Source organism: Mustela putorius, unplaced genomic scaffold (genome assembly GCF_011764305.1).
Source record: "Mustela putorius furo isolate JIRA1106 unplaced genomic scaffold, ASM1176430v1.1 tig00003913_pilon_pilon_pilon, whole genome shotgun sequence".
NCBI classification, from domain to species: Eukaryota; Metazoa; Chordata; class Mammalia; order Carnivora; family Mustelidae; genus Mustela; species Mustela putorius.
The window spans coordinates 4,948,714-4,964,030 of record NW_025422060.1 but is presented as its reverse complement, the minus strand read 5'-3'; the positions used below and the strand labels follow the sequence as shown (position 1 = coordinate 4,964,030).

The 15,317-nt window shown below is 35.5% G+C and overlaps 1 protein-coding gene across 1 annotated transcript in view; it reads left to right on the top strand.

The window, feature by feature from the left end:
• The window catches only part of CCDC7 (coiled-coil domain containing 7), a 467,373-nt gene that overhangs the window by 79,078 nt on the left and 372,978 nt on the right, over positions 1 to 15,317 (top strand). The window contains exons 12-13 of the mRNA XM_045069128.1: positions 6,090 to 6,120; positions 6,545 to 6,634. Coding sequence (XP_044925063.1) covers positions 6,090 to 6,120; positions 6,545 to 6,634 — 121 coding nt within the window. The remainder of the gene's footprint in view (positions 1 to 6,089; positions 6,121 to 6,544; positions 6,635 to 15,317) is intronic.

The following is a 15,317-nucleotide window of genomic DNA, read 5'->3' as shown; positions in this document are numbered from 1 at the left end:
AAATAGCTAGAAAAATATTGAAAAGGAAAACCAAAGTTGTGGCATCACAATTTAATTATTTAAATTAATAATTTAATTTATTAAGACTTCGGGTGCCTGGGTGGCTCAGTGGATTAAGCCTCTGCCTTTGGCTCAGGTCATGATCCTGGGGTCCTGGGATCGAGCCCCGCATGGGGATCTCTGCTCAGCAGGGAGCCTGCTTCCCTTCCTCTCTCTCTGTTTGCCTCTCTGCCTACTTGTGATCTCTCTCTGTCAAATAAATAAATAAAAATCTTAAAAAAAAAAAAAAGACTTCAAGCTACGGGTACCTGGGTGGCTCAGTCTTTAAGTGTCATGATCCCAGGGTTCTGGGGTCTAGTGCCACATCGGGCTCCCGGCTCCACGGGAAGCCTGCTCTCTCACTCCCTTTCTCACTCTGTCTTTCTCTGTCAAATAAATAAATAAAATCTTAAAAAAAAGACTTCAAGCTGTATTACAAAGCTGTGATCAAGTCATTATGATACTGGCACAAAAACAGACACATATATCAGTGAAATGGAATAGAGAAGCAAGAAATGGACTCTCAACTCTATGGTCAACTAATCTTTGACAAAGCAGGAAAGAATATCCAGTGGAAAAGGATAGTCTCTTTAATAAATGGTGCTTGGAAAGATAGACAGCCACATGTAGAAGAAAGAAACTGGATCATTTTCTTATACCATACACAAAGATAAAGTGGATGAAAGACCTAAACGTGAGAAAGGAATCCGTAAAATCCTAGAGGAGAACACAGGCAGCAACCTCTTTGACCTTGGCTGCAGCAACTTATTGCAAGACATGTCTCCAAAGGCAAGGGAAACTAAAGCAAAACTGGAGTGTTGGAACTTAATCAAGATAAAAACTTCTGCACAGCAAAGGAAACAGCAAAACTAAAGGTTAACCTACAGAATGGGAGAAGATATTAACAAATGACATATCAGATAAAGGGCTAGTGTCCAAGATCTATAAAGAACCTATCAAACTCAACACTCATAAAACAAATAATCCAGTCAAGAAATTGGCAGAAGACATGAACAGACGTCTTCAAAGACGACATCCAAATGGCCAATAGACACATGAAAAAATGCTGCATATCACTTGGCATCAGGGAAATACAAATCAAAAACACAATGAGATACCACCTCATGCCAGTCAAAATGGCTAAAATTAACAAGACAGGAAACAACAAATATTGGTGAGTATGCAGAGAAAGGGGAACTCTCTCATGCCATTGTGAATGCAAACTGGTACAGCCACTCTGGAAAACAGTATGGAGGTGCCTCAAGAAGTTAAAAATAGGGGTACCCTATGGCCCAGAATTGCACTATTAGTTATTTACTCCAAAGATACAAATGCATTGATCCAAAGGGGTACCTGTACCCCAGTGTTTATAGCAGAAATGTCCATAATAACCAAAATGTGGAAAGAGCCAAGATGTCCATTGACAGATAAATGGATAAGGTAGATGTGGAATATTACTCAGCCATCAGAAAAGATGCATACCTAACATTTACATCAGCATGGATGGAACTGGAAGGTATAATGTTGAGAGAAATAAGTCAATCAGAGAAAGACAACATGGTTTCACTCATATGTGGAATGTAAGAAAGAGTGCAGAGAATTCTAAGGGAAGAGAGGGAATACTGAATGGGAAATCATCAGAGAGATAGAAAAACCTTGAGAGTCTCTTAAGTATGCAACCAATGAATTATTAGACACTACATCTAAAACTAATGATGTACTATATGTTGCCTGCTTGAATTTAAATAAATAACTTCAGAACTGTAATGATGAAACTGTTCAAAAAGTTCAAAATTTGATTAGCTACATTTCTTTGCAGTGATTTAAAATTTTACATAATAAAAACTTTTTTCAGTTAAATTTTTTGTTTAGGTCATGATTTTCCATGTTCAGTTAGAGGGACTGCAACAAAATTTATTGTTTGAAATGCACAGAACTAAATATCTCCAATATCAAAATCAGACAAAAATATCACAAGAAAATAAAATTATAGACTAATATGTTATGAATACAAATGCCAAAATCCAGCAAAATCCAGCAAAATATTTCCAAATTGAATCTAGCAATATATAAACTGGGTTATACACAAGCAAGCGAAATTATCCAAGGAATGCAAGGTTGGTTTAAAATGCAAATATCAATTAATGTAATACACAGTACTGATTGAATGAAGGACCAAAAAAATCACATGATCAGCTTACTAGACAAAGTAAAAGCACTTGACAAAATCCTAGCATTTTATGATAAAAATACTTCACAACCTAGGAACAGAAGGGAGCTTCCTTAATCTGATAAAAGCTATCTATGAAAACTCATAGTTAACACTATGCTTAATGGTGACATTCTAAGATCAGGAAGAAAACAGGACATTCTTACCACATCTATTCACCATTGTAGTACAGGTTCTAGCCAGGGCAACTAGAGAAGAAAAGGAATGAAAGGTGTTCATATTGGAAAGTTAGAAGTAAAACTATACCTCTTTTTGTAGTTGTAATGATCTTGTGTATAGAAAATCTTAAGGGATCCACTAAAATCTATATGAAGAAATAAGTGAACTCACATTTTGCAGCATACAAGTTTATAAATAAAAATCAATTATGTTTCTATGCACTAACTGTCACAGGTTAAATTGTGTCCCCCAAAGAGTTATGTTGAAGCTCTAACTCCTAGTATCTCATAATGAAGTTATTTTCAAATAGGGTCATTACAGATAAAATTAATTAAGAGGAGGTCATAGTGGGATAGGATTGGCCCTTATTCCAAAATGACTGGTATCCTTGTAATAACTGGAGAAGACAGTACCCAAAGAGGAAAGAGATTATGGAGGCAGAGGTTGGGTTTATGCTACTACAATCCAAAGAGTACCAGGGATTACTAGAAACTAGAAGAGGAAAACAGGGATTTTCCTTTAGAAGTTTCAGAGGGAGCATGATCCTAACAACTATATTTTAGATTTATGGTCACTAGAACTGTAAGAATATAAATTTTTGTTGCTTTAAGTTACCCAGATTGTGAGACTTTGTAACAGCAGTCTTAGGAAACTAATGTATGGTGATCAACATTCCACAAATGAAAGAAAACAACTCCATTTAAAATAGCATTGCAGACAACAAGAAAGAATTTAACAAAAAAAGTGTAAGACTTCTTTTGCAATGGAAACTGCAAAACATTTAAAGAACTTAAAGAAGACCTAATTAAATGGATAGACATTCCATTTTTTTAAATATAATTTTTTATTTTTTATAAACATATATTTTTATCCCCAGGGGTACAGGTCTGTGAATCACCAGGTTGACACACTTCACAGCACTCACCAAAGCACATACCCTCCCCAATGTCCATAATCCCACCCCCTTCTCCCAAACCCCCTCCCCCCAGCAACCCTCAGTTTGTTTTGTGAGACATTCCATTTTCATGGGCTGTTAGATTTAATAATCTTAAAATGGCAGTGCTCTGCAAATTGATCTACAGATTCAATGCAATTTATATCAAAATCTCTGCTTTCTTTTTGGTGAACTGACAAGCTGATCCTAAAATTCATGTAGAAATGCAAGGAATCCAGAATAGCCAAAGAAATCTTAAGAAGAACAAAGTTGGAGGACTCAAGTTTAATTAATTTCATTATTATTTTAATTATTGTTTACATTTAACTAATGTTAAAACTTAATACAAGGTTGTAGTAATTAAGACAATGTAGTACTGGCATAAGGTTAGACATATATACATCAGTGGGATAAAATTGAATGTCCAGAAACCCTTAAATTCATGGTTAATTGATTTTTTTAAATTAAATTAATTTATTTTCAGCATATACTGTTATGCTGAAAATTGATTTTTTTAACGATTATATTTATTTATTTGACAGAGATTCTTGTTTTTTTTTTTTTTAATTTTTAGCCTAATTATAGGAGGTTGGAGGTGATATCTTACTGTGGTTTTGATTTGCGTTTCCCCAACAATTAGTATTATTGAGTATTTTTCATTTGTCTGTTTGCCATGTGTATGGTCTTTGGAAAAATGTTTATTCTCTCTTTTGCCCATTTAAAAATCAGACTTTGTTTTTTCTTGTTGTTGACTTCTGTAATTTCTTTATATATTTTGGGTATTAACCTTTTATCAGATATATCATCTGAGGAAAGAGTAGTCTTTTTAATAACTGATACTTGGATACTTGGACTGGGATATCCATACGTGAAAGAATGAAGTTGCATCCTTTCTTTATGCCATCCACTAGAACTCACTCAAAAATTACCAGAAACCTAAATTTAAGAGCTAAAACTATAAGCCTTTTAGAAGAAATGTAGGAATAAATCTTTGTGGCCTTGAGTAGGGTAACGGCGTCTTAAATAGGACACCAAAAGCACAACCAACAAAAGAAAAAATAGATAAGTTGACTTTCATAAAATTAAAAACTTTTGTACTACGTATGATACATCAAGAGTGTGAAAAGGTAACTCAGATTGCAAAAACTATTCACAAATCATATTTTTGATAAGGGACTTGTATCCAGAATATATAAACACTTATGCTTTAATAATAAGATAAATAACCCAAATTAAAAATGGGCAAATAATCTGATTATACATTTTCTGAAGCAAGATATATCAGTGGTCAATAAGCACATGAAATGATGTTTAACATCATTGTCATTAGGCACTTTCAAATCAACACTGCAGTGATGTACTACTTCACATCCCTTAGGATGGCTATAAGGAAAAAAAGACGACTGTAACAATTGTTGGCAAGGATGTGGAGGAGTTGGGACCCTCGTACATTACTGGTGGAATTGAAGTGGTCTGTCTGCTATGGAAACCAGTTTGTCAGTTCTTCAAAATGTTAAATACAAACTCAGTATATTCTATATATACTGAAACGCAGAATTCTATTCCTATGTTTATACCTGAGTGATTGAAAACATATATAAGCAAAAACTTGTACATGGATATTCATAGTAGCATTATTCATAATAGCCCCAAAATGAAAACAATTTAAGTGCCCACAAACTGGTCAAAGAATAAATAAAATATATACACCTATACAGTGGAATAGTATTTGGTAGTAAAAAGGAACACATCACTGATATATGCTACAACATGGATGAACCTTGAAAGCATTATACTAAATGTAAGAAACAAGTTTCAAAAGACCATATACTATATATTTTTATTTAAATGAAATATCCAGATAGTCAAATCTCTAGAGACAGAAAGTAGATTAGTGTCTGCCAGTGTTGAGGCAGTGCTGGGAAGAAGGAGGAGTGACTGTTAATGGGTATAGAGTTTCTTTTTGAGGTCATTAAATGTTCTAAAATTAGTGAAAATAGATGCTCAACTTGGTCAATCTATAATTTGATGGTATGTTAATTGTATCTTAAAGCTTAAAAATCTGAATTATAATAAATAAATCATTTGTCAAAAAAAATCTATAGTTTACCCACACCTTCGAACAGAGTTCAACAAACTGCAGCCCATGAGTCAAATCTAGTTAGACCCATTCATTTACCTATCATCTATGGCTGTTTTTGCTGAGTTGGGGTAGTTGACTGATCATCTGACCTACAAAGTCTAAAATATTTCCTATCTGGCTCTTAATATAAAAACTTTGCCAAATCCTGCTAGTTCAATTTAGTTCAATTTTAGTGTCTGGAACAAGAAGTGGTATTTAAAAGGAGTGAAATATGCCTGTATTACTAATATATGTAGATCTTAGATGTTGTATTAAGTGAAAATAAGTTTAGGACAATGTATACATTGATGTCATTTATGTACAAAAAGAAAACAAAACAGTCACCTGACCCGCTAACAAAAATTATATAATTAAATAGGTATGTGTAGCATTTTATGAATACATGAAACAAGTTCTGAAAAGATACACAAAAATCTGATAATCTCTAGAGATAGGATCAGATTTTTTGGAATGGTAGTCAAACTGTACTTTAACCTTTATTATATTACCTTTTTTTTTCAAAGAAAATATATAAGTATGTTACATAGTAAAAATATAAATGTAAAAGGATAATACATTATAGATATTTTTGGTTTGTTTTTCAGAGCTGTGAGTGATCAAAGTTTGTTAGAAGCTGTAAGTATAGCACTCTGTTTGAAAATATACTTTGCCCTTGATAATGTTAGACTCTAGAAATTATCAGGATGCATAATCTTAAAGATTCAGTACTTCTTCAGTTTATTTAAGAAATTTCTATGCATATGTGAGCTGGGAAGCTTTGTCTTTTTTTGATTTTACTAGACTTTATTATCACTCAAAACCACTTCATTTATGAAATATTGAACTTTAATACCCCATAGTCTTCTAAATTTCTATTCATTGTTACTTCTAGTTTGTTTGCCTCTTTGAGCCCCAATTATCATTCATAATGCAGATTAATACCAATGGTTCATTATTTTCACGAGTTAATGAAGACTTTAATAATTAAGTGTCCCAATAATTTGTCTATATTGAAATGTATGCTTTTCATTGTTACTAAAATTATAATATTTGCTTTTAGAAATACAAACAAATGGAAAGTAACTTTCAAGTGTTATTAGAGGAGAAATTAGGGCTGGAAAGTGAACTACAGAAGTTAAAGAATACTGAGGTTAGTTCAATTTTAGTGTCTGAAAATGGTAGAATACCTAAAAAAACTTATTTTGTAGGATAGAAGTTAAAGATATATTTAAATGTTCTATAATACATTTTTGATATTAATAGTTAACAGCTGTGCCTTAAAAAATAGAGCTATTTTCTAAATTACCATATTAGCTATTAAAACCAAAAAGATGCTATGAAAAATGGACATAAAATTTAAATATTCTGAAAGACATTTCTAGGCCAAATATTTATTTATTAAAATTTCAATAAGTTAGAGTTTTAAAATATATTTTATCTCTTTTTAAGTCCTAAAAAATTTCCAGTTAACATACAATGTGATGTTAGCTTCAGGAGTACAATTTCCTGATTCAACCCTTACATATAACACCCAGTGCTCTTCATAACAAGTAAACTCCTTAATCCCCATCACCTGCTTAACCCGTTCCCCCCACCCACCCTTACTGGTAACCCTCAATTTGTTCTGTACAGCTAAGAGTCTGTTTCTTGGTTTTCCTCATTCTTTTTTTCCCCTATTATCATTTGTTTCCTAAATTCCACATATGAGTGAAGTCGTATGATATTTGTCTTTCTCTTATTTTAAAAATATTTTATTTATTTATGTGAGAGAGTACAAGCCAAAGGCAGCAGCAGAGGGAGAGGGAGAAGCAGGCTTCCCACTCAGCGGGAAACCCAATATGGGGCTCGATCCTAGGACCCTGGGATTTTCACCTGCACTGAAGGCATATGTTTAACTGACTGAGCCACCCAGGCACCCCTTCTGACTTATATTGCTTAGCAATATTCTCTAGTTCTATCCATGTCATTGCAAATGGCAGGAATTCATTCTTTTTCATGGCCGAGTAATGCTCCTCTCTCTCTCTCTCTCTCTCTCTCTCTCTCTGTGTGGGGGGGGGTGTGTGTGGGTGTGTTGTGTTCACACACCACATCTTTTTTTTTTTTTTTTACCCATTCAACAGTCAATGGACATTTGGACTCTTTCCATAATTCGGCTATTGGTTGATAATCTGTGTGCACGTATCCCTTAGAATTAGTATTTTTATATTCTTTGGGTAAATACTTAATAGTGCAATTGCTGGATAGTAGATAGTTCTATCTTTAACTTTTTAAGGAACCTCCATACTGTTTTCCAGAGTGGCTATACCAGTTTGCATTCCTACCAACAGTGCAAGAGGGTTCCCCTTTCTTCATCTCCTGCCAACATGTGTTGATTCCTTTGTTGTTAATTTCAACCATTCTGACACATATGAGGTGATACCTCATTGCAGTTTTGATTTGCATTTCCCTGATGATGAGTGGTGTTGATCATGTTTTTATGTGTCTTTTGGCCATCTGGATATCTTCTTTGGAAAAATACCCATTTATGTCTTCTGACCATTTGTTAACTGGGTATTGAGTTTTACACATTCTTTATATATTTTGGATACTAAACCTGTCATCAGATATGTCATTTGAAAATACCTCCTTTCATTACAAAGATTACCTCTTATTTTTGTTGATTGTTTCCTTCTCTGTGCAAAAGCTTTTTATTTTGATGTCCCAATAGTTTATTTTTGCTTTTGTGTCTCTTGCTTCAGGATACATATTTAGTAAGAAGTTGCTACAGCTGATGTCAAAGAGTTTATTGCCTGTGTTCTCCTGTAGTATTTTGATGATTTCTTGGCATTTAGGTCTTTAGACATTTAGACATTTAGGTCTTTAATCCTATTCCTTTAGTCCTTTTGTGTATGGTGTAAGAAAGTGGTCTAGTTTCGTTCTTTTTACACTGTTGTCCAGTTTTCCTAACATCATTGGTTGAGAAGACTCTTTTTTTCCATTGGATATTCTTTCCTGGTTTGTTGAAGCTTAATTGAATATGTACTTATGGGTTCATTTCTGGGTTTTCTGTTCTGTTCCATTGATCTGTGTGTCTGTTTTTGAGCCAGTACCATACTGTCTTGATGATTACAGCTTTGTAATAGAGCTTGAAGTCTGGAATTGTGATGCTTCCTGACTTACTTTGCTTTTTCAAAGTAGCTTTGGATATTCAGGGTCTCTTGTACCACACAAATTTTAGGATTGTTTGTTCTAACTCTGTGAAAAGTGCTATTGGTATTTTGATAGGAATTGCATGAAATGTGTAGAACACTTTGGGTAATATAGACATTTTAACAGTGTTCTTCCAGTCCATGAGCATGAAATGCCTTTCCATTTCTTTGTGTCATCTTCACATTCTTTCATCAGTGTTTTTTTTTTTTTTTTTTAAGATTTTGTTTATTTATTTGACAGAGAAAGAGAGATCACAAGTAGGCAGAGAGTCAGGAGGAAGCAGGCTCCCTGCTGAGCGGAGAGCCCAATGCGGGGCTTGATCTCAGGACCCTGAGATCATGACCTGAACTGAAGGCAGCAGCCTAATCCACTGAGCCACTTAGGCACCCCTTTCATCAGTGTTTTATGGTTTTCAGAATATAGTTCTTTTACTTCTTACTTACTAGGTTTATTCCTAGGTATCTTATGGTTTTTGGTACAATAATAAGTGGGATTGATTCCTTGGTTTCTCTTCCTGCTGTTTCACTACTGACATGTAGAAATGCAACAGATTTCTCTTTGTTGATTTTTGTATCCTGAAACTTTACTGAATTTGTGTATCAGTTCTAGCAATTTTTTTGCTGTAGTCTTCCGGATTTTCTATCTAGAGCGTCATGTCATCTGCCAATAGTGAAACTGTGATTTCTTCCTTGCTGATTTGATCATTTTATTTCTTTTTGTTGTCTGATTGCTGTAGCTAGGATTTCCAGTACTATGTTAAATAACAGTGGTGAGAGTGGATATCCCTATTTCCTGACTGTAGATAAAAGCTTTCATTTTTTTCCCCATTAAGAATGATATTAGCTGTGGGTTTTTCATATATGGCCTTTATGATGTTGAGGTGTGTTTCTTTTACCCCTACTTTGTTGAGGATTTTTAGAATGGATGTTGTACTTTGTCAGAAGCTGTTTCTGCATTTATTGAAAGGATCATATTGTTTATCCTTTCTTTTATTAATGTAGTGTATCACACTGATTGATTTGTGAATATTGAACCACCCTTACAGTCCAGGAATAAATCCCACTTGATTTTGGTGAGTGATTCTTTTAATGTGCTGTTGGATTTCATTTGTTAGTATTTTATTGAGAATTTTTGTATTCTTGTTCATTAGGGATATTGGCCTGTAGTTTTCTTTGTTATTGGAATCTTTATCTAGTTTTGGTACCAGGGTAATACTGGAATCATGGAATGAATTTGGAGGTTTTCCTTCCTTATTTTTGGAATAGTTTGAGAGGAATAGATATTAACTCTCTTTAAATGTTTGGTAGAATTTGCATTGAAGCCATCTGGCCCTGGACTTTTGTTTCTTGGGAAATTTTTTATTACTGATTCAATTTCTTTGTTGCTCATGGTTTGTTCAGTTTTATATTTCTTCCAGTTTTGGTTTTGATAGTTTGTATGTTTATACATTTTTAGAAATTCATCTGTTTCTTTCAGGCTTACTGGCATATAGTTTTTCACAATATTCCCTTATAATTGTGTTTTTATATTTTGTAGTTATTATTTCTCTTCTCATTTGTCATTTTATTTATTTGGGTCCTTTCTTTTTTCTTTTTGATAAGTTTGGCTAGGAGTTTATCAATTTTATTAAATATTTCAAAGAACCAGCTACTGGTTTCAATGATCTGTTGTTTTTTTTTCTATAGCATTTGTTTCTGCTCTAATCTTTATTATTTCCCTCCTTTTGCTAGCTTTATGCTTCATTTGCTGTTCTTTTTCTAGTTCCTTTTGGTGTTTGTTTATTTGAGATTTTTCCTCCTTGAAGTGGACCTATATATTATATATATAATTCTCTCTTAGGACCACTTTGGCTGCATCCCATATGCTTTGAACCATTGTGTTTTCATTTTCATTTGTTTCCACAAATTTTTATTTTATTTTTTTCTTGATTTTCTGGTTGACCCATTCATTGTTTAGTAGCATATTGTTTAACCTCCATGTATTTGTGGTCTTTCCAAATTTTTTCTTGTTGTTGACTTCAAGTTTTATAGCAGTGTAGTTAAAAGATATGCATGGTATGATCTCAGTCTTTCTGTACTTGTGGAGGTCTGATTTGTGATCTAGTATGTGATATTATGGAGAGTGTTCCATGTATACTCAAAAAAGAATGTGTATTTTACTGCTTGGGGATGGAATGTTCTGAATATATCTGTTAAGTCCATCTGGTCTAATATGTAATTCAAAGCCATTTTTTTCCTTGTTGATTTTCTGCTTAGGTGATCTGTCCATTGATGTAAATAAGGTGTTAAGCTTCCCTATTATTATTATTGTATTATTATCAATTATTTCCTTTATGTTTGTTATTAATTGTTTTATATATTTGGGTGCTCCCACCTTGGAAGCATAAAGATTTCCAATTGTTAGATCTTCTTGTTAGATAGTCCCCTTGATTATTTCCTTTTTCATCTCTTGTTACAATCTTTGGTTTAAAATCTAATTTGTCTCATAAATATTGCTACCTCAGCTTTTTTTGACTTCCATTTGCATGGTAAATGTTTCTCCATCCCCTCACTTTCAATCTCTAGATGTCTTTAGTTCTAAAATGAGTTTCTTGCAGGCACCATATAGATGGGTCTTGTTTTTATATCCATTCTGACATACTTTGTCTTTTTATTAGAGTGTTTTGTCCATGTATATTCAGAGTAATTGTTGATAGGTATGAATTTGGTGTCATTGTATAACCTGTATAGTCAGTGTTTCTGGATATTTTTCCATTCAGAGAGTCCCCTTTAATATTTAATAGTGGTTATGAACTCCTTTGGTTTTTGTTTCTCTGGGAAATTCTTTTTCTTTCCTATTTTGAATGATAGCCTTACTGGATAGAATATTCTGGCTGCAGATTTTTCCTGTTTAGCACTTAGAATATATCATGCCACACTCTTTAGGCTTGCCAAGTTTCTTTTAAAAAAATCTCCTTCTCTCCCTATGTGTGTTTCCTTATAAGTTAGGGACTTTTGTCTTCCTGCTTTCTTAGGCTGCTTTTCTTTATTGCTATATTTTGCAATTTAATTTCAATATGTCTTGGTGTTGCTGGCCTGCTTTTATTGATTTTAATGGGAGTTCTTTGTGCCTCATGGATCTGGATTTGTGTTTCCTTCCTCAGATTAGGGATGTTTTTAGCCATTATTTTCTCAAATAAAATTTCTGCCTCCTTTTCTCTCTCCTCTTCTTCTGGGACTCCCATAATATGACTGTTATGTTTGGTGGAGTCACTGTTCTTATGTTCCTTAATTCTTATTTCTGTTTTTTGTTCAGTTTCATTATTTTCCATTATCTTACCCTCTGTTTCACTTATTTGTTCTTGTGCTTCTTCCAGCCTTGTGTTCATTACATCCAGTCTGTTTCTAATCTTGGTTATTGCATTTTTCATTTCTTAAATGATTTCTTTTTAACTCTTATCTCTGGGGTAAGGGCCTCCCTGAAGCCTTCCATTCTTATCTTGAGCCCAGTGAGTATCCTTGACTGTTGTTCTAAATTCTCCATCAGGCATGTTCATATATCTGTTTTACTTAGATCTCTGGCCATCACCTTATCTTGTTCTTTCTTTTGGGATGAATTCCTCCATCTTGGTATTTTGTTTAAGTGTCTGCCTTCTCTGTGTTAGAAAATCCAGTTATGTTTCCTGCTCCTGAGAGTAAGGGCTTTATGAAGAAGAGATATGATAATGCCCAGGGCCTGGCACTTCAAGGGAATATCTCTGGTGTGTGCCACATGTGCTTCGCTGCTGTATTTTGGCTGCTCTATCCTTTAAGCTAATCATCTGAAGAGGCTGTCCTCACCTGCAATTGGCAGTGTTTGGTCCTTGGCCAGAATATGGTGAATTTTAACAAGGCTTGCTCTGGTCTGCTTGTTAAATGAGACCTGATACTACTTCCACTAGAACTGAAAGCCTCACAGACTCTCTGGTTGGGAGATGTGCTCTGGGTAGGGGTTTCTGCTGGTCTTCTGGGGGAGGGGCCCTCTCCACTGGAACTGAGGCAAACTTGATGGAAAAGGGGAGAGTGCCAGAGTGCAGGGGTGTAGTACTTGCTATAAGCAGGTTAGGCAGCTAGTGTTGCTGCTCTGCTGATTTCAGGTGGCTCTGTGTTTATGATGAGGAGTGAGGGAGAGAAATGGTACCAGTCAGCTCCTTTGACCCCAGAGCAGCATCACTGTAAGTGCTGCTTCCAGGCATTCTTCAGATTGCTGTTTCCACACCACCTGTCCCTGGGTCATTTGACTGGCTTTTCTCCAGGAGTTGGGCAATGACCTCTGGGGTCTATACCAGCCAATCCTGGTGACCTTTCACGCTCCAGTCTTTAAGCCCTATCTGTTGCAAGAGCTCATGAAAATCTGCCCCTCTTGTTTTCCCAGCCAGTGGCTTTGAGAAATGTTTTCCTTGTGCATTCCCCTGTGTGCTCCTCTCTCACTTGCCTTTCTCTGTGACCACAGCTCCTTCCTCTACGCAGCACCAAAAGCCTGTTTTGATGTAGGGAAGATGTTAGGGTTTGAGGTTGATTGGAAAGAATTCTTGAGATGTCTTTGGAGCAAAAATGGTGATTTTATTAAAGTATGGCACCAGGACCCATGGGCAGAGAGAGCTGCAGTGGGGTTGTGAGGGGGTGGTGATCATATACTATGCAGTTGGGGCAGTTAAGGAAAAGGGAGATTTTAATAGAATTTTCATGTGTTAAAGAAGACACCCAGAATACCGGAAGTTTTGCCATTTGTCAAGTTAAGGTTTGTCCTTCTAGTAAGGCATTTACAGTAAGATAGTTGGGAGCTTCCTAGAGGAATGTTACATTCCTCCTATCACACATTCTTATCAATGTGGGTTTTAAAAAAATTCATTTTTATTTACATCTCTTTCTGCCTCAGCCTACCTCAACTTTATGGAGGGGAGTGTGATGTTAGGGCTTCAGGAAACTGAGTTATGGGTGTCTGGAAATTAGGCTATTGATAAGAAACTTCTTCCTTTTAAATCACTAGGACATTTGTGAACTGAGGGAGATTCCTGTCCTGCAGGACTGTGATCTCTATTAATTCACTATTTGTTTTTCCTTTCCTTAGCTTTAGGGCAGCCAGGAGTATCTGAGGAATGTCGCACATATCACATGGAGGGGGTGGGCAGTGTAGGGTGCCAGCTTCTGTTTTGTTCTCAGCTAGCCTTCTGCTCCCTTATCATGTTTCTCCCCCAAACCACGTCTTCCTACTTCATAACTTCTTTGATGTGGCTTCTTCTCTCCCATTGAGGAGTTTGTTCTGTTAACGTCATGATAATTTCTGGGGTATTTAGTATGATTTTTGTTAGGGATTGCCTGACAGAAGAACTAAATGGCATTCGACGATCTTGGAGGATAGGAAGTTTATTTGACACTGGTGGGCTCAGAGGAGAGTGATCTCCAAAGGTCTCTCAGAGCCCTGAGCAAAAGCAAGGGAGATAATTTATACACTTCTTCTTCCATATACCTGGCAATTTTGGCATGCACAGCAAGCGGAGCCAGAAGAAGAACCTGGAAGGGCCCTGGGGCAGGGACTGGCCTTCCCCTGCTGGCTTGGTCAGCTATCTTAGAACACAGATTTTCCTTATCAGTTTGATAGTTTTCTAGTTGTGTTTGTGATGAGTCTGGTGTCTTCCTACGCCTTTGCCATCTTCTCTTCCACCTCCTCAAATATACATTTTATTGTATTAGCAGTTATATAAGGTATGGGTACAGATTCACTATATTAAGTAGAGGATAAAATTTGTCTGCTTTTTTCTCCTTAGCTTTTAAAAAATAGCTTATAAAAGTCAAACTATAGACAACATCAAATGACTTAGAAATAAATTTTATTTTTATTTTTATTTTATTTATTTTATTTTTTTATAAACATGTACTTTTATCCCCAGGGGTACAGGTCTGTGAATTACCAGGTTTACACACTTCACAGCACTCACCAAAGCACATACCCTCCCTAATGTCCATAACCCCACCCCCCCTTCTCCCAACCCCCCTCCCCCCAGCAACCCTCAGTTTGTTTTGTAAGATTAAGAGTCACTTATGGTTTGTCTCCCTCCCAATCCCATCTTGTTTCATTGATTCCTATCCTACCCATTTAGCCCCCATGTTGCATCACCACTTCCTTATATCAGGGAGATCATATGATAGTTGTCTTTCTCTGCTTGACTTATTTTGCTAAGCATGATATGCTCTAGTTCCATCCATGTTGTCGCAAATGGCAAGATTTCATTTCTTTTGATGGCTGCATAGTATTCCATTGTTATATATACCACATCTTCTTGATCCATTCATCTGTTGATGGACATCTAGGTTCTTTACATAGTTTGGCTATTGTGGACATTGCTGCTATAAACATTCGGGTGCATGTGTCCCTTTGGATCACTACATTTGTATCTTTAGGGTAAATACCCAATAGTGCAATTGCTGGGTCATAGGGCAGTTCTATTTTCAACATTTTGAGGAACCTCCATGCTGTTTTCCAGAGTGGCTGCACCAGCTTGCATTCCCACCAACAATGTAGGAGGGTTCCCCTTTCTCCGCATCCTCGCCAGCATCTGTCATTTCCTGACTTGTTGATTTTAGCCATTCTGATTGGTGTGAGGTGATATCTCATTGTGGTTTTGA